The sequence below is a fragment of the Miniopterus natalensis genome, chromosome 1, assembly GCF_054644295.1.
Source record: "Miniopterus natalensis isolate mMinNat1 chromosome 1, mMinNat1.hap1, whole genome shotgun sequence".
NCBI classification, from domain to species: domain Eukaryota; kingdom Metazoa; phylum Chordata; class Mammalia; order Chiroptera; family Miniopteridae; genus Miniopterus; species Miniopterus natalensis.
In genome coordinates, this window is record NC_142081.1 from 17,560,726 (window position 1) to 17,581,208 (window position 20,483).

General features: G+C 48.2%; 1 protein-coding gene across 8 annotated transcripts in view; it reads right to left on the reverse strand.

Annotated features, from left to right (window-relative positions):
- NRXN3 (neurexin 3) overlaps window positions 1-20,483 on the reverse strand; it is a 1,308,313-nt gene that overhangs the window by 758,727 nt on the left and 529,103 nt on the right. The window contains exon 6 of one of the 8 annotated variants that reach the window (XM_087818817.1): window positions 9,828-9,851. The exons of the other annotated variants lie outside the window; for them this stretch is intronic. Within the exon in view, the coding sequence (XP_087674943.1) occupies window positions 9,828-9,851 (24 nt within the window). The remainder of the gene's footprint in view (window positions 1-9,827; window positions 9,852-20,483) is intronic. 8 annotated transcript variants of the gene reach the window in all.

A 20,483-nucleotide genomic window follows, 5' to 3' on the forward strand; every position in this document is an offset into this window, starting at 1 on the left:
CCTGCCGCCGAGCGCCTGTGCGGCCGTGGGCTGCCGGTCCCTGTGCACCAGCCTCTGCTCCGCCCCTCTGGTGCACTCGGTGCTGTTACTAGCCCCTGGCAGTGTATTCCAGAGACAGGACATTTAGCAAGTGTTAACTGGGCCTTGGCATGGGACCAGCCGCGACTCTGGTGTGGGAGAAGACAAGGCCCTGCCCTTGCACAGCTCGGTCTAGCTTGAGACAGGACAGTGTGTGTGTGGGGGGGGGGAACGTGGGCTCACTTCAGGCAGGGCTGATTTTCATGAAGAAAATAAAATAGGGTAACAGGATGAACAGTCGTGGATGTGGGGATAGAGGATTGGCTACTTTACAGAATATTCCAGAAAGGCCTCCCTGAGAGGGCTTCTCTATTCTTGCTCTGAGTACCTGGTTGGATGGAGAGCTGTTAGGTGAGGTGGTCAGAGGAGACTTCTCTGAGGAGGTACATTTGAGAAGGAGCCAAGCATGCAAAAGACTGAGGCCACGGGAAGAAACAGAGAAGCTCAGGATGAGGCTGGCATGGCCGAGGGACCACAAGAAGCCCACCATCCCTGGAGCCCAGGGGGCACAGTGTGGTAGGAGGGGGGGAAGGAGAGGGCAGAGGCCAGATCCAGGAGGCCCTAGACGACACGGAACCTGAATGCTGCTCTAAATGCAACTGGAAGCCACAGGGAGGTTGTAAGCAAGGGGATCCTGTGAGGTAGTTTAAGCTTTAAAAGTTATTGTGGTGGCTATGAACACACTGAACCAAAAAGAAAGGCCAGTAATGGAAACAAGGAGATGCTCCGGGACGCTGACAAAGGCAGGAAACGAAAGTGACTTGGAGGATTGGGGAGGTAGCTGCAGAAACGGAGGCGGGAGATTGGGGATGTACTTTAGAGATGGGGTCCACAGAGCTTGAGATTGGTTTGGGAAGAGGCGGGGGAGGAGGGGGAAAGAGAGGAATCAGTGGTGATTTTCAGGTCTGGTCTGGGAACCCCAGTGGATGGAGGCACCCTTAACTGAGAAGGGAAAGATCCCAGAAAAAGTCAGACACGATTGATTCTATTAGCAGGGGGAGCTGACTTCTGTTATCTGCATCTATCCCACCTAGTAGCTGCCACACTCAGTACCATCTCCTAGCAGCTCCCTACTGCTGAGAAATGTGAACCGAAGTTGACTGCTTGCACGATTTTCTTTGTACATGATTTTCAAGGTCCATTTGCACCTTGGGCCACCACTGCCCACTAATGACTCCGGATTTTTGGATCCCTGTTGTCTTTCTCTCTTGCCTTCCTTCCTCCCTCCTTTTTGCCATTTTCCTGCCTGGTTTCAGTTATGTTCTCCAGTTTGTGCTTTGGGACTGGAGCAAGACGTGCCCCTAACATTACAAAGCAAACCTGGCAGCCCAATCAATAGGATCTCTACATTGTAATCACCGTGTAAAATTGAGACTGGAGCACCTCGATTTTGAAATGGAATGAATCCGGGATAGATGTATCTTCAAAGGAACAAATGACCCCACAAAAGATGGGAAAGAACCTTGCCCCCAATTTGCTGCCAAATCTCTACCTTAAGTCATATATTTATAGCATTGCTTAAGAGTGGTGAGCTCAGGACAATCTCAAGATTTCTTGTGATAATATCTCTCCATGAAGCCACTTTCCAAGAGATGAAAGCAATTTGCTCAGGGATAGACAAAAAGATGCTTTTGTGAATACTGATTCTACCCTTGTTTGAAAAAAAAAAAAACCTTTCTAAAACATACAAGTACTTCTCCCACCATTGTCATAATATAATCAATACAAATTAGTCTTCCTTTGATGATTTTAAGTGTTCTTGTGCCATAGGGCCTTTCTGGCTGTGTGATCTCATTGTTTAGCACTAAAGACACGGATTTGGAAGCTGACAGAGATTGAGCGAGAGAGACCTTAACCAGGATATGCACTCAAACTTGAGCCCCTTAATAAATCTCCAATTTAGGTCTGTTTCCTTGTGAACTGACTGCTTTGTAATAAAAAGCAGAATAAAAAATGTCCAGTTGTGAATTTAAAGGTCCAGTTAATTAATCCTAATAATATTTTGCCTTAAATAGGAATTAGGGGAGGCGGGCTACGTCGTTCGTTAGTTTTCTTTCCTGTGGTTCCATGACTTCTCTACGTCCCTCCATCACCTCCCCAGCCTGGAGCGCGGGCCTCTCTGGTAATTCAGCGGCCCTCTACTTTGTGACTCAGCACTCTGCCGCCTGTGTCACAGCTATTTTAATATCCCTTGCCTCCAACTCTATGCCCTTAGAAGGAGAAGTACATAGTGCTTTGTAAGCCCCAAGAACTAAGCAGACGGCCTTACACTAAGAAGGTGCCTAAGACATGAGAACAAACACCAGTGAGCGGAACACAGAATCGAATGAATTAAATAACAGATTAGAAAACAGGTTTCAGGAAAGAAATGGAGGAAGGGGAGCAGAAGAGAGCCGAGAGCTGTATTTTAGCAATAAAATGTACTATTGGACCAACTTGGGAAGGTATTCAGTAGAGTCATGAATACATATAATTGAACTAATAAGCAAATGCATAGAATTGGATGAAAAAATAAATAGCAGAGTAGGTTTATTGAGGGGGGAGGGAGTAAAAGAAGGGGAGCAGAGGGGACCTGCACGTTGTGCTTGGCAGCTGAGAGAATTAGAAGCGAATTCCTAATTCAAAGCAGAGCTAAAAACACCAGGCAGCAGCTATAAATAAAATAAAGACACTACTTTTCGTCTTAAATATACTTTTCCCAGCCAGAAAACAAACACAGCTTTCTGAGAAGCTGCTATGAGGATGAAAGCAACATTTACAAAGAGGTGCCAGAGGCTCTGCACAGATGATCTTACTCAGTTCTGTAACGTGGAGCTGACATAGTTTCGCAGCTTTACAAACACAGAGGTGGAGCCAAGCTCCACACGGGTCGAGGTCCCAGTCATGGGACTCAGGGCCCAGCCCGGTCTGTCTGCAAAGTGGTTCCACTGTCTGTGGTCACTGCTCCGTCAGGGTCAGGCCCCCGGGCTGTCCCAGTCTAGATATCTGAGGAGGGAGACTGAGAGGCCAGGTGGAGGCCCTGGAGGGCGTGAGACAACAGAAAATCCCACCCGGGAGGGTAATGAAAAGTATGATCTGATTTTCCTTTCTATTTTTTCAAATTTATTTATAAGACTAGGGTCACGTCCTAACAAACAGAACATGCTAATAAAGCCAAAAGAAGTTTAAAAGTTTCTATTGGGAACGAAAGTGGAGGGCCAACACAGCACACTCGGGTGCACTCACAGCAGACACTCTGGGTGCCCTCGGCTGACCCTGGGTCTCAGCCGGGCAAGCAGCAGACAGCTGACACAGTCTAACTGTCCCCGCCTCCAGCAAGGCCAGCTCTGGGGCTTCTCTGATGTCAGGGGCGCCTTTCTTGCCTACAGGCAAGAGAAGCAAATAGTGGGGAAGAGAAGAGGAGGCTGTCAAATGATGGAAAAGATGGAGCTAATGGACAGTCTCCTGTCACTCGAGGAGACAGTTCTTGGAGGCGTTCATTACAACACCCCCCATCTCCCCCACACCCACATGGTGGCAGCAGGAGCCTTGGCAGTGGACACTCACACACACGGGTGTTTCTTCCTTCACTGCTCATTCCTTCTGCTCCTTCAGTCCCACTTTTAGGGATCCCTCCCCAACGAGCCACCTGACCCGAGTCCTTGTCTCAGGCTCTGTTATCAAGGGAACTCAGCCCAAGGGGACACTTACACAGCACTTGGTCACTTCCCCCCTAGAAACTCAAACATTACAGCAACCCCTTGAGGTAGGAAATACCAACTGCCTCTGATGTGACCTAGAGATGTTAGGTGACTTTCACAAGGTCACAAGGCTATTAAATCATGAAATCAAATCAAGAATCCAGGTTTACTAATGCCACAGAGAGAGAGCTATTCCCATCAACGTCTAGCTAACTGAAATCCATGAAGTCCAAAGAGTCCCGGGAACTGTGATCTCCTATCACCGCTAAGGGCAGACTTAGCATCTATCATTGTAAATTACCAAATATTCACCAAACTCTTGAGGTTGTAAAGAAGTAGCATAGGTCTCTGAGTGTAGCCACTGGGCTCTCCACCATCAGGTCCCATGAGGACCCACAAGGACAATGAAGGGCTTTTGAGAAGGGGAGATCACCATCACTCTCAATTAGCTCAGGTCTACTCAAGACAAAAACCTATGAGATACGGTCTCCATTCCGAAAGTCCCTTCAAGTTCCATGTTTCTAAATAATTACCATCCCAGATGGAGGACTTTATTTTAGATATAATGATATGGTTTTAAAAGTATCTCAGAACAATGAGTCCTGTGAAAATGCATTTCTATATAAACTTCATGTTTGCAACACCTCCTTCCCAAAATAGAAAGTACCAAATCTAAGGTAAGAATGGCACAGGAGTGATATTTGCAGCTGGTCTCCTTGGAGTGACAATCACAAGGTCTATCGGCTTATGAGATTGATGGCATCAGCCGATCACCCACTGTGAACAGAGGCAGTTGCCACACAGAATGGTCCCCATCACCCCAGTGACCCTCTTATCCTCTTAACATCTAGTTTGTGCAACGGGGGGCCCCAAAGTGGTAGATTAGCAGAATGAGCACCCTATTCTGGTCCCAGTTCTCTAAGATGATGACCCTTCTCCCTCCTAAAATACTGTGGATGTAGGTTTCAAAACATGAGAAATTACAGCTCTCCATCTCACTAGAAACATCATCTCTTTGTGGCACCCACTAAAATAAAACTTGCCAAACAAGCACATAGAGAAAAAATTTAAACCAGGGCATCAACAAAAATAGATGAAGAGTAGTTTAATTCAAATGTATTTGTCTTCTCTTAAGTAAGATTTAAATGCAACTGGGCCCTAATGCGTCAAAGGCGGCCTCGGGCAAGGCATGCGAAGCGGCTGCCTTGGCAAACATCACGAATTTTCATATGTTGTATTTACACCTCCGTGCAATGCTTTGGATACAGAATGGTAGTGAACTTCAGACCGCTGACTGCTTCTCCCATGCACCCTGGATTCCTGATCACCTGGGGCATCAGGCAGAAGGAAACTATTCCTACCGAAGAGGTAAAGCGACCACCCACTTCTGCTGTAGAAAGGAAGGGGAGCTTGACTGGAAAGTGCAGCGCCTACTCTGCAGGCGCCGTGGGTGTTCCTGGGACACAAAGACAAAGACACACACAGTGTAATCAGAGCTCAGAGCCGAACAAATAAAAACCAACTGTGTGGGAGGAATGGGTACAGAGGGTGCACCGGGTACCCAGCTGGTGGGGTACTTACTCTACCTGAAACTCTGAATCATGAACCAGTCTCTTCTCTTCATATTTGTTCATCGGGACCACAGAGATCCCACAAGCAGAGGCCAAGACCTTCATTTCTGTAGCCTTCTCAGCTCCAAACAGCGCTGTCCCTGGCATGCACAGTGGATTCTCAAAGTTGAAGAATGAATGAAAAAACTTCTCATATGTGCATTAGACTGTTAGGAATAGGTAATATATATACTTTACTTATCAGACACCAGTCACCAAATGCCCCTCTGTGTGCCTTACCTACAGTGATTACTTTAAGACATCAATCCCATAAGGTTGCCGTGGTTGATTGCATTATTTTTGACACTATTTGCTGCCCCTTTCTGTCAGCTTTTTTCTTTATAGGACCATCCTTTCTGGGGGATTCTATTTCCTGTCCCAATAGATGAGGAATTTTGTGTGGCTTACTTTATAGCCAAAGGATTATGAACAGGAGTGGCTTGGGCCACTTAGAAGATTTAGAAGTAGCCATCACATGGCTCCCCCAACTCTCTTTTCCCTTTGCTACAAATAAAAGATGCGGCAGGTTGGGGCTGCTCCATCAGCCAAGTTCCAGAAGTGAAGGGGGCAGGGAGCAGAGCTGCAGCAGAACCACGATGGGCAACGTGAGTGGGAAGTAAAGCTTTGGTCTCTAAAGCCACTGAGATTGACCGAGGCGCTGGGCACTGCTGCTGACTGCGCCCGGCCGACCGATACGCAGGCCCTACTCATATCCACACTTTGCATTTGAGGAAATTGAGGTGGGAAAAAGTTAAGACAGTTTTCCAAGGTCACATGGGTAGTCATTGCTGGGATTTGAATCTGGGCTGCCTGGTTCCATTTTTGCCCTAAACTACAACACGACCCAGCCGCCATTAGCCAAGGGATGAACCAAGGGTGGCTGGCAGGTACCAAGGTTAATCCTCACAGTGAAATAACCTACACAAGCTCTATGGGAAAAATATTAAACTATTAAATCAGTGTATACAATGGGCATGCCTTTAATTTCTGGGTGCATAAAATCAAAGAAAGGCAAAGAGGGAAAAGAAAGCAAAATAAAATGGGAGAAGAGAGAAACAGGGAAGACTCCCAGGGGAAACAGACTAAGCGAGATCTCAATACTATCCGTTGCTCAGAGGTCAATCTCTCTTCTGGAAAAATAAGACTCTGAAGATTTTTATCATTAAAATGCTGCCAGAACACAGACTATACAAAAGTGTTTATGAGCAGGTATTTTTAGAAGCATGAAATTGTATTGTTTTTTCCACTTTCATGAAACATACTCTGTTTCTGATCTACATAGGACCACAAGTGGCCCATCTCGCCCAGGGGGATGCCATTTATGGGCTTGGAACAGTCTGGCCATTGACACGTTCAGATTTTCCAGAGCTGTTAAGGAGTCATCTACTAAGTCAATGGTTCTCACATTTTAAACTTGACAAGAAGCATCCGTAAAAATATTAAAAATGGAAACCCCAGGATTCCAGACTTTTTGTCTTTTGCCAATTTAATTTCTCTCTTCAATTCCATTTTCCTATTCCCTCTCTTTTCTGGGTGATCTCCTCGCATATCTTATTTTGCCAACCCTTTCTCTCCTCCAGCATCTCTCTCAAGGCCATCAGCAGCCAGCCCCTCAAACCATTAAGCTGGCAGTCAAACGGGGTTCTCCCCTTTCGCTCACCTTCTGCATCCAAGCAGCAGCCACACTGGGCAGCTCTGCCTTCTAGGTACAGCCCGAGGGCACTCTCTCTGCCAGGCCCGCCCTACCTGGGCCCTGGCCTCCTCCACTCTCACAGCAGGTATTGCTATAGATGTGCTCTCAGTCTCCCTCTCTATCAACCTGTCACACTGTAGTCAGAAGTACTATGCGTCCACAGAAATTTCTTCATGTCAGCTCCTACTTAAAATCCCAAAGGCCACTAGGTGTCTAGGTGCAAAGAAAGCGTACAAAGACCTTCGGAATCTGGCCCCAGTATAAATTTTTATAACCTTTCAGAGCACATGTGATACTCCAACTCCACCAGACTATACCTGATTATTTCATCAGGTTACCCCTAAGCACTCCGAGAACCTAAATCAAATGTGGCCACATGGAAGCTCTTGCCCCGCAGCCCTTTAACTCACCACAGCTCTATACTTCTTTCTCCTGTAAGCAGAGGACAAGCATAGCAACTGCTTCATGAGGTTTTGTGAGGCTCAGTCAGGGTGACGTGCGTAAAACATTCAAGTGACTAATGGCCAGTACGTACGAAGGAAGCATCAGCAACGGTAAGGGTGTTAAATACCTTTCCCCCTACCATGCGTGTGACTATGAAACCCACGCTCAAGGCCCACAGCAAACTGGAATTCCAGCCATCTCATATCATGGCAGATATCCCGAAAATGACGGCATCACATCACAAAACCCAACTGGAACATGACATCTACAAGCAAAGGGATGGTTTTCCTGAAAGGCCCCCCCTCCCTGCCTATTCCTACTCCTTCGCTCCTCTCACCCCACCCGTCCTCTCTGTATTATTGTCTGAAGAAGAAATACAAAGAAACACCCGACGACTGCTGTTTACAGGCCACCTCTCGTGGACCGAGCCACTAATTTCTACATAGAAAGGGAGGGAAGCAGCTAGTAAACCTTAACTATTTAGAAAGCTCAGACCGTGCATGACTGACAGCTGTCATCTCTAAACTGGTCAACCCATTGGTAACACCCATGGGTCCCATTCTGGCTCCATAATTTTCTCTGCTTGAAACACTCAGATAAAACATACACCCGGTCACCAGGCTAACTGACGAGCTAAAGCTGCGGCAGATCTGTTCCCCCTTGCGTCTCTCCAGTAGGGCGAGTGTGTGATGGCCCCAGACGCCTCCCCGCTGCTGCGTCTCCTTTCTTAGCCTCCACTCTGGTCCTTCTAACCCCCCATCAGCAGGGAAGGCTGAGATGGCAGAGAGAAAACGAGACACATGGACGCTGTGTAACCGAAGGGTAGGGTGGAGTAGTCTTTCCATCTGCTTGTTCACTGTCCTAAGCGCGGGCATCTGCCTCATTTCTCTCCCTTGCCTTTTGCTGCATGCTTTAGGTTGATGCAATGAAACATAATTAAACATCATAATTTGGTCTGTGAGCTTTCCTGTTCCATGACCTGCAGGGCAGCCTGGCTGAGTGCGCTTGGAGCGTCAAGGTGATTCCCCACATGCCACGGGGACTGACATGATCAGATTACTGTTTAAGAAAAATCCTTCTAGCCTTCAAGTGTAAGGCCAGGAAGGAGGGTGGGGGTGGAGGCAGAGAGACCAGCTCCTGACTGCCTTTTTCAGCCAAAGAAGTACAACGCGTATTTCACAAAGAAAGGGCTGGAGAGGCGCTAGACGCTCCAAACACACACCGGAGAAAATGTCCTGAAGAACTGAATTCTTTACTGTAAAAATCTAAAGAAACCCCACAAAGTCCATGCAAACACTATACATCAGCAAGACTGGGCTTCAGGTTCCTGCTCCGGCACCCACTAGCTGTGTGACCTTGGACAAACACCTGCACATCTGCCAGCCTCAGTCTCTCCAAGTTGTAGCCCAGTGAGGGCATCAGTGACTTTCCCCAGGGGCTATGGTGGGAGCTGCATGAGACAACATAGGAAACGTGTCCTGCCCAGACTCCCACGTCGCCTTTCCGTGTCCAAGGAGACTGATAAAGGAGAAACTAGCGACTCATAAAATGGCTATTCCAACAGGCTACCCTGAAGCCTGTAATAACATGACGATAGTCTTTCGTTTCTTCAGTCCCCGGTTTACACCCATGTTAAATCGTATCTCTTTGAGCATCCTAAGGGTGCTGGTAGGTTGCTAAGGAGACTTACCTAGAGATAAGCAAGGCTACGTTGGGTCATTTGGATTTTAAACAGCCGAGCTTTGGAGAAACACCAGCAAATTCTCCTCTCCGGGGATCACTGTTCAGCTGTGAGCTTTGGGGCGTCTTAAGAAGCTTATAAATTCCTGTACCAGTCAACTCAACTTCAAGGCCACTGTGTGAAGCCAGTGTCCTTGATGAGGCTGAGCGATGGAAAATGTCCCAGTAATATCTTCCATGCTAAGGTCTAGCATGTCTCATAAAACGTTTATTTCTAATTTCCTCTTACATTTCTTTTATAAAGTTGTACTTGCTCAACCTAACTGAAGACATCCTATTATTGTCAAATTGTGAAAAGGAGAAGATGAATTTGGGAGGCTCAATTATATGATGTTCAATTCAGATGGGTAATTTACCCAAACAAGAAAACTCAACAGCCCTATTTTTCTGCGACTATGAAGGAATATTTTCCCAGACGAGCCCCCGCACTCTCAAAGAGAAACGCAATACCTAGGAACGAAGTCTGAGTAACAGTTGAGGCAGCACCCCCCGCAAGGGAGGGGGGATCCCAGGGGGAACCCGGGACTCTGGGAAGTCACTCCAGTGACCTCTCCATGAAAACACAGGGACTCTGCAGGCTACCGGAGGCGGAGACTATGGGAGCGCCTGCTGCTGAACAGTATCCGTGACTTTTCCCCTAATTTTTCTTTTAAATTTCTTGTAAATTCTGAGCTGCAACTGACATGTGATAAGCCCTAACCCTAACCTCTTGTGTCCCTACAGATTAGTTTGCATTTTCTAGATTTACAGAAATAAAGGTTATTTTAAGTAAAGAGGTGGTGGAGAATACCGGGCCGGTGGTTGCAGTGTGCGGCCTGCTGGGCTAGTTCTAGAACTCGGGGCTCAGCCTGTACGCTGCCCCCCACCTCCCAGAGGTCACTGTGGGTCAAGGAGGGTTAACTGCGGGGAACTGGGCAAAGCAAGGAGGGCACTGGTGTTTGTGAGCCCTGGGGAGCGGAGGAAATGTGGGCTGGGGAGCGAGAGCTAAGGCAGTGAAATCCATACCTAGGTTGTGTGCATTGCTAAGGATCTGAACAATATTCCGCATACAAGGGAAAACCTTTGGAGAGCTCAGATTTAGAAGAAAAAAAAAGAATTGGAGAAAATCAGGTGACGGGCAGACAGACACACTACAGAGCTCACTGAGTTCAGGGAAGAGGCAAACAACCTTGAATTAAAAATACTCTACAGTAGAGAGAGAGAAAAATAAAAAGGTATAAATAAAAGGTGACGAGCTGCATGAATGCGGTGGGTCTGGGAGGGGCGGTTGCCCAAAAGGCAAGATCACGTCCACGTTTCCAGCCTGTTTAACTCCGTCCTGCCACCTATTTTAGGTGAAGCGAAGAGAGGAGAGCTGAGCTTGGAAGAAACACAGACACGCTCGATTTTGCAGGTCCTGAGTTGGAGGCATCTGCGGTGCGTGCAGGTGGAAATGACTGGGAGGTAACCAGAAATACGGGGCTTGCACCCCAGGGCCAGGTGGAGCAGGTTAGCTCTGTGCACATGCCCACAGAGACCCGCAGCCTTCGCTCGCTCTCACCTGCAAAAGGCCGCCCTCCCGGGGAGATCATGAGCTGTGCCTAAGGATGCCATGGAAGGCGTGGGTGGCATTTCTCAGATTCTAATCACAGGGCAGAGCCAGAAACCGATAAAGCATCCTTGTCTCAAAACTACAGCGACTGACCCAGCCTTCCCCTGAGCCGAGGAGCCAGCTGCTTAGACACAGGGGACCTTAAAGCGTGTTAGCGCATCACCTGTACTAGGCAGGCCGCTCTCTGGGTTCCGTCCCTACAAGTTTAGGTCACGCACAGGCATCTGTCCCAGCGAGAAAGAAACTGCCGCAGGATCGCACGTGAGCACGGTCTCCGCTCGGTGGGTCCTCTGGTTCGGTTTCTTGTTCTCTGGCGCCCTCTCGCGTTCTGTCCTCGGATGACACCTCAGGTTCAATACCAGCTCAAGTCCGCTCAAGCAACGGGGCCCTTCCTGGGACAGCCTAAAAGGCCACACTGCCGCATCCCGCAGCCCTCAGGACCTCTCCACGAATGTTTCCAACCAACAGCGGGCGTTCTAAAGCCACTGAACATAGTCTCCAGCGCTCAGCAAGATGCCTGCCATAAAGCAGACGCTCCAAGATTGTTTGTCAAATGACTGCGGGTCCATGAGCCGCCGCGTTAAACAGGGAAGTCTATTGAGTCCCTTGGGCGTGTTCTGTCACAGCCGATGCAGAGGGGATTTGCTACATTGCTTCATTAGGTTTAATGAAATGTGTACCTACTTTGTAACAACAACAATAACCTCGAAGGAAGAGTTTGCCGTTCTTTCTTAGGGGAATTTCTTCATTCAGATATTTATGGACCTTGAACTATGAGCCATGTTCCATTTTAAGTGTCTGGAAGTTGAAAAGAAGACACAGCTCTTGCCCTCAGGAAACATACAGTGTCAAGGTAGAGACATAAAGGTGACCCCACCGTTTTAGCACAAAGTGGAACCTGCTGTCACAGATGCACAGTAGGTGCCTCCCGATCACCAGGGAGGAAGGGATCGTTCGGGTCTTCAGTACTTTGCGGCGGACTACAAGCACTGGCGCTGCGGGGGCTGTCTGGTCCTGGGCTCACAGCACACCTGAGCTGCTAAGTCCAAACACCACGCCCAGCCACATTGCACAAACATCTCTATTATATCTTTTCCTGTCCTCAAGAGCCTTGTCTGCCTCCCAGCTGCCTTACATCTGTATTTTCACAGCATTAGTTTTGCTACGATCAAATATCTTGGGACATTTTGTCAACTACCGTCACAGTCTGATTCCATATCCACTCTTCTGGATCAAACCCCAAATCCAGACCACTTTCAACAGGGCCTGGGGCCAAAACCTAAGGCACTAAACTATTCTCTTCACAAAGCTGGGGACTCGCCTTACTCAAGTTTTGCTCTATAGCACCTGATCTGAAAAAAACAGCAGTTCAAAAGCAGGGTTGAATTCGACGTGACCCAAATGCTTACTGCAGACTCCTTCCACCAACCAAAGCCACCGAGCCTGACTTCTGCATTTCTACCCGAATCCTCAAGCTCAGCTCTCCCTTTGAACCAAAGGGCTGCCCTGCCTTGGCTCCAGGATCACAATCTCTCTCTGCTTCCAAGAATTTGCTCATAAACCTCTGTGTTCCTGAGACAGTCTCCATCACCTAATTGTAATGTCACATTTCTCGCCTCCTTGGACTTGGAACCCAACACCAGCTCTTTGGGGATATTTTCACCTGGACGACATGGTCTATGGTGGAAAGAATGGTTTTCTCAGAGTGGAGCAGTGGACCTGGGTTCTCAGTATTCCCATCTGTGAAATGGGACTATTGACATCCCTGGCACAGAGGCCTTCAGCAGATGTTCAATAAATGGTGGTTTCTTTGTCTCACTTGTTCTCTGATTAACCCCACCCATCACCAAGTCCTAGGATTACTGCATAAAACTGATTATAGCTTTGTTTTTAATTCTTTTTTTCCTTATATTTTATTTGATCTTCTTAGGGCAGAGACTATTACTAATTTCTGGCAGGCTGCTACTTAATATTTTATTTATTTTATTTTTTGTTTTTATTGCTTCAGAGAGAGGAAGGGAAAGGGAGAGAGAGACAGAAACATCAATGATGAGAGAGTCATTGATCCACTGCCTCCTGCACGCCCCCGAATGGGGATCGAGCCTGCAACCTGGGCATGTGCCCTGACTGGGAATTGAACCGCGATCTCCTGGGTCCTACGTCGATGCTCAACCACTGAGCCACACCAGCCAGGCCTGAATATTCCTTCTTAACACACTATGTTACACTTGGGCAGAGGCACCACTGACTACGTTTTAGCCAAAGCTCTAGAAAACCATTCTTAGATCACCTCGGTGGGTGTGTCAGGAACGCAAATTTCAATGTTAATCCACTTCGCTTCCCCCCACTGAGCTCTCATTCAGCGTCCACGCCGCATGGTTCACTCAAGCAGGGGCAGCCTGGCTTTTCACTCACTAGCTTCGTTCTTTCTTAAGGTCTGCAGGTCGCCCCACTGACCTGGGGCAATGAGAGTTCACATGGGTGTGAGAAAGAACCAGAATTTTAAATCCTGTAGCTGTCTACAACTGTTCGTGCCACCTCTTTAGAGATGACTTTACGTATGCAAACATTAATAATGATGATGAAAGTGAATGTTTACTGAGAAGGTACCATGGGGCAGGCATTGTACATTGATATGTATTCTCTCAGTTAAAGCGTCACAAAAACATTAGACAGGTATTATCATTTCCCTTTTCTAGAGATGAGAAAATGAAGTAAAAAGATGCCTGATAGTTTCCCCAAGTTAAGAACTATATAGTAAAGGAGCCAGAACTTGTCCTGCTCTAAAATCCGTACCTGTCCTCACCTGGCGTCCCACCTGAAAGCACACTCTGAGGCAGAAATTTGGGTGCAGGTAGTTTATTTGAGAGAAGATCCCAGGAAACAAGGTGAGGAGGTGGGTCAGCGAGACCGGGAAGAGGGAAAACCCAGTCAATGGCCAGGTTTTTGCTGTGGACAAGTGGGATCTGGTCTCACCAGGGAGCCTCTGAGAGTGTGTGGACACACCTTAGAGTCATCTCAGAGAGACAAGAAAGCCAGAATATTTACCCACAAATTCCTGCCTGCGTTTATCTACCAATTCTGTCCACGTTCCTGGCACGTCGGTCTGCCTTGAGCACGGCCCAGCAGGCTCCACAGCCAGAGAGCAAGCTCAGTAGATGCAGGCGGCCAGCGGCTTGCAACCTGTCCACACATGGCCTGGAGACAGGCTGGGGGGCCACAGGTGGGCAGAGCCCCAACTGCATCAGCGGAGCTGTCCGCAAGCACTTACTCTGTGCTGTGGAGGGAAGAGGCACAAAGATGAACCAGGACAAGCCTATCTCCATCCAAGCTTAAAACGGACCGACTCAATTTCTCTCGATAGCATGGTCAACAGGAAGGAAAGAGCCAAAACATAAGCACAGAGAATTCTGGCATCTCCCAAGTTCTGCCACCAGAGATCTCCCTGACGATAGACGGCGTCAGGCATCTGTTCGCATGGTGACGTAGTCGCCCGGTGTCACATACATCCACACCACATGCAAACCCTCCTAACCTTCACGGAGCACCTACTGCCAATGTGTTATTTCCTTCAGTCCCTAACATTGACCATAAATACAAAAATGCATCCAAAAGCCAAACAGCAATGCTTATGGATTAGCCGGTCTTTTGCTTAAACAGTGCTGATAATGAAACATTGCATGAGGTACAATAAAAACCCTCCATGCTTCAACCGTCTGTGGGGATCTGCAATCAACCCCACTGCTAGAATAAATGAGTCCACGGCAGAATCGGCGGTGGGCGTGGGGTTGCTAAATAAATCATCTACCGGAGAAAATGCACTTGGAGAAAATCTTCCCGGTGCCTGCATGCTGTGAGGCGTAGAGCTGATGCTGAGGCATCACAGGGACTTCTGTTCATTTCTGTTCATTTATTTTTCATTTTGTACAGAATAGATACGAAGGGTGAAAGCTTATGCCAAATAAACGCTGGGTGTGCACACAGCGTCCCCTCTCACACAGGTTCCTGCCCGCAGAGGCGGAGACGCGTTCGTTCCAGATCAGAGAAACTAGGCTTCCAGACTCCTAAGAAGCTGATTTGAAACACAACCGTTGGACTGAAATTTAGTTTCTAAGTTCCTAGCATCAGGAGCAAGTTTCCATTTGGGGAAAAAATTATATCCTTTAAGAACCTCTGTATGTGGAGATGAAGTCAGTTGGGCTAATTAGAAAAGATCAGCGAGCTGCACTGTAGATATTACCTCCTGTGGGGCCAGACACCCAGGAGCAGCCTAATTATTGAAAGAAACAAAGGTCTTTACTTCCCAGTATGGCCATTGCTTTGAGAGCTCTCGCTCTCTCTCCTCCCTCCCTCTTTTCCTCCCTCCCTCTTTTATATATTGTCACTTGCTTGTTGGTTCATTTGAATTTGTTTTGAAAATATTTTACCCTCTAAGTATACTCTGCAGTTTCTCCAGTCAAACAAACCTGTTCCCCTTGGGCAAACTCTTAAAGACGTGACTCTTGTATAGAAAGGCTTAGACCTTGCAAACTCCCGAATCCTAAAGGCCTGTTATCTTAGAGGGTCCTGCCTCCCAGCAAAAGCTAACTGACATGACTACCCTGCTGCTTATTTTTCTTTTCCTTTTTATTACCAGGGCCACTGCTTTAATTTAACCTGAACCACACCGTTCCAACATCTCTGCCCTCAGCTCCTCTCCCTCCCGGCTGTGTCCTTTCTGCGTATCAGTTGCCCTAGACACTGAAAATATATTACCCCCCCGCCCCCTCTCTGAAGCCCAGGGCCTGTCTTATTTCTCACTCAGAAAATGTCAGTGGATCCTATGGGTAATAAACTTTTTAAGAAGAATATTCAGAGCGTGAAAACCACCTTCCCGTCCATTCTCATCTCACACCTAAACTGTGTGACAGGCACTCGCACAGGTTCACGCTATTTGCAATTTTCCAAACACCCCTGTGATTTCTACCTCTGCCCCTCTCCTGCTGATGTTCCCACCACCTTGACTGCTTTTTTCCCATCAAATGGAAGGTTTATTCCTCTCTGTCAGCCATGGGAAAAGGGGTGGAAACGGGCTCTAGTCCTACGCACCACGCTCTATCTATCAAGTATTGCACAGTCCCGACTGCAACAGAAATCAGACCCCTCCCTCCCTCTCTTTCCCCCCACCCCCTTCCCCCACCCCCTGCTTAGGATACTGGGGCTCAGAGAGTTGAACTGATGCACTTACCAGTTGTTCCCCAGGTACACAGGTGGGAAAGCCTGGGATGTAAGCTGAGCTGGAATCCTAACCCATGTCCAGCTGAATCTGAAAACCAGGAACTTCTACCATCTATCCACGCCTCACACCTCAGATGCCAGCTTGTTTAATTCTGTTCCCAATCCACAGAGAGATGTTTGCCCACTCACTGCTCCCCACCCATGCCCCAAGACACGGGACTCACATCTCTCTCTTAGAACGCTTACAACCCTTAACAAAATCTTGAGACCTGGAAGCTGAGCTCTACTTGTCTTCTAAGCGTTGCACACAGGCTCCTCAGGTTCCTCAGGAGGTGGCCCAGCACAGGGCAGGAAGCACAGGCCGGAGAGACGGATGGTTTATATGTAGCTTTATTTGGGGCACTTAGTAGCTGTGCAAACTTGGTTCTTCATCTATTCAGCGAAGATATTAATAATGCCTATATCCCAGGCATGATGTGATGATTAAATGAGATGATACGGTGCTGGACATATGTTGATGTTAATTAACATCGACTGAATACCGTCTGTGTGCTAAGCAGCCCTGGCTATAAAGATCCTATAAAGTCAGCACTATTGTGACACTAATCCTGCAGACAAGGAAGCTGAGGGGAGCTTGAGTCACCCCCACAGAATCATGCAATATCCAAGCAGCTGAGGGAAGACACAAGCCCAGAGGTAAGACGCAAGCCCGGAGATTCCACAAGAGGGCCGGAACTCTTAACACCCTGCTAAGCGAAGGTGAAGACTGCGCAGGCCTAACACCCGCCAAGGCCGCCCGTGCCATCTCAGCTGCGATCCCCGTGTCCTCCCAGCGCTCGGCCTGGCTGCTGTGGCTGCCCCGCCACTGCTCTCGAATCACAGAAGAGGCATCTGGCCATTTCCGTCCTTAGGGAGCCCTCCTCCCCTCACTGTCGGCCTAAGGCAGTCGCTCTTTCCCTGCTACAAGAAGTCCTAGAGCTTGGTGGGACTCAGCCCTCCTGGTGCTGACGCCGGGGCCTGCGGGGCATGGGGAGAAGCAGTTTCAGAGGAGCTGGGATGTGGGCTTCGTGAGGAGAGGGACTCAGTCGGACTAGGAGCCCAACAGAGAACTCAGCTCATACAGTCAGAACTGGGGGAGCACAGTTCAGTGAATACAAATGATGACATATTAGGAAGAGCACTGCATCTGGAGTCAGAAAGAGCTGGGTTCAAATTCCTGATTTTGCACTAACTGTGAACTTGAGGGAGCCACTCAACCCTTCTGAGCCCGAGTTTCGAGTTTTCTCAGCTATAAAAGGGAATCGTAATAATTATAATCTGGCTATTTTTTGAACACTCCCTATATACACAAAACAATTCAATGAGTTTTACATGATTTAATGATCCCATCCAGCCTCCCCACAACTTGTGACTATTACTATGCCCCTTTCAGGCAGCGTCTAAGTTGAACAAGTGTTATTTCATGTTCAGTCCTTAGCCTAAGTTCCGTTCTGCCGTCCGAAAATGTTTCAAGTTCAAATCTTTAGATTCCATAAAAGGGCATTTTACTGCTTTAGCTTTTTTGGAAATTTAACAAAATTAATGGGCTAACTGCTTAGGGCATGTTTTGTTATCAAAAAGGTGCAGCAATAAGCACTGGAGCCCAGCTTGTGTTCACTGGGAATTTTATTTCTGTTCTCACAACGGGCCACAAGGCGAGGTGGCAGAGCGGGGGCTCAATGCTTGGGCTGTGGTCAGATGCATCTGGCCCACATCCTGGTGCCTGCATTTTCTATGGGCATGAGTTTGGGATGTCCTTGATCAAATCTTCTTCATTGCTTTGAGATGGGCTGATCCTATTTCTTATATAACACCTTGGGTGTTATATAAGATGTACATATAAGTTAGCATAAAACTGGCACATTTTAAGCCCATAATAATGCTTAGCTTTCATACTAACATGCATTAAAGGCTTTAACAAGGCATCTGAAAATATTCCTTAGAATAACCTTGCAGAAATATGGGACAATTCGGAAGATTATCAACAGGTTATAGAAGAAAAGCCTAAAGGAGTCGGTCAGCTAATCCACGTCACCGTGGTCAGAATATCACAGTAGCGTTTCTACTCTAACGTCACCTCCCACACGAGGCCATCATGAGCGTTAAGCAACACAGAGCTTATAAACCCTTAGCGCGGTACTTGGGATACAGTAAACGCTTGGTAAACATAAGCTACTATCAGGTGTATTCACAAATCAAATACCTTGAAGTGAGAAAACATAGCAGAGAGAGAACTCCACCACGGAGCCTGATGTCCCCCTGCCTCTTGGCATTTCTTTAATTCCTCAAATCCCTCCTCTCCTTTTGGGGCAAGAGCAGTAAGTAAAGAATGTCGTCTTTGAGAAACGTCACTATATACAAAACAGCACATCCAAGTCTTTCTCTCTAGGCAAGATCTCAGCCTCCCCTGGACGTCACTAAGAGGTAAAAGCACTGAAATCACGCACAGGCCTTGAACGAAGATGGGAAGGCAATTTGCCGACACCCCTTTCCGTTTCTACACTGATATTTTCAGTGTATCTAACGCACTCAGACCTTAGAAAGATCTGTTCAGAAAACAGACTGCCACATTCCACATCAGGAAGGGGACATGCAAAGAAGTGTCACTTCTTTCTTTTGTTTGCTTTCTGTAGTTAGTCTGAGAGCAGTGAGAAATGTGCAACAAAATAGTATTTAGCAGGATTACATCAGAACTTCTCTGATATCTGAGAATTAGGCCCAAGACCCACCCAGAGCCACCAATAAACTGCAGTACATTGGAGACAGCCTCCTCCACGGCCGGGGGCTTGCTAGGAGGAGGTGGAACCACCCAACTACTACCCACTGACACACCGGGGATGGGTGGAAGGGAACTGGGGTTGTTGGTTTCTTTCATGGGAAAGGAGGAGATTTTCATGGAGAGATTTTTCTTCTTCCCTCCCCCAATTAGCTGCTGGCTTTGGTCACGAGTGGTGGTAGTCTCTACTCCCAATCCCTCCGGGGGCAGGCACCGCCCACCCAGTCCCTGGAGGCCCACCCAGCCCTGCTCCTGGAGCAGCTAGGTAAGAGACTTACTACAGAGCTTGGCGTGTGTCCCCTGGAACATGCAGGGGTGTGTAAGCACAGTGACTGGTGCCAGCCCCATTCTGGAGGTTTGGGCCAGACACAGTAGTCTGGGTCAGTACAGCCAGGAGAGGCCACGCCTGAGGGCGGAAGGAGGGGCAACCCCATCCCAGTGCCCCTGGTAGTCCCTGTGGTTCTACTTCGAGGAGTGTAGAGGTGAGAGGAGGGGAAGATGCCCTTGGCGATCGGTCCCTAGGTCAGCCAGGTGGGCTCCGACATGGGAGGATGCTGGCGGGCTTGTGGCAGGGCTTAGGATCAAACAGGCTGCCTCCTCCAAGGGGAGGGAGAGGGGCCAAGACACACCTGACCCCTGCACCCTGAAAAAGGCACGTACCACCTAGGGAGCAATCACCAGGTCAACAGCGAATGGTGCAGGCTCGAGGGAGGAGTCTTAAACCTAAAGGGACTCTGCACTTCACACCCCCACGCAGACCTCTCCGTGTTTCCGAGCCCCCCAACTCAGAGGAGCTGGGCCCTGACGTCCCGTAACCCCGTCACAAGTCTAGTCTGTGAGGGGCGGTGGAGCTCTAACTTGGGCAAGAGGCGAAAGCTTCACACCAAGTTTTCATAAATGAGGTAAATGAGAAACTGCGGAACATGCTCAAGAAGCAGTTAAGGTCGGAGAAGTGAGGTCGGAAAAAGAGGAAACCACGGCATGTGTCTTCCCCAAAGAACTGGGGAGCCCTAACAAGTGCCTCACAGGAGAAATAATCCCCTACACTTTTCTTTCAGGATTTTCACTGATTCTGATTTTCCAGAGAGTAAGATGACTAGAGTTAAACCTCTGTTCTAATATAAGTTAGAAGCCTACGTATTCAGTTTACGAAGATTTCAAAAATTATACGATCACACCCACAAATCATCCACGCTCTTTATTCCCACCCCCACCCCGCTTTGTGGCAAAGAATTCCAAATGCTGTCCTCGCAGCGGCCCTGACCCTCTTTACTTTATTTTCCACACAGGAGCCAGGGTGCACCTTCTAAAATCAAAGTCAGATCATGTCACTTCCACGCAGTCCTCCCTCCGGCTCGAATCCAAGGTCCCAACCACGGCCCAGAGCACCGTGATCTGGTTCTCTGCTACCTTTCTGACCTCGGCTCACTCACTCTGCTTTCATCCTACAGGGAAGGCCCCTTTGTTGCTTGTCCAAATGCCAGGCCGCTGGCTAAGCGCTGCCACCCCGGCCGCCTCCTCTGTGAGGACTGCCCTTGTGGCCTCGGCATCGCTCAGCCCAGCTGCCTGCTCCAGCCCCCCTCCCAGGGCGACGCTCCTTGAGCTCATTCTTTAA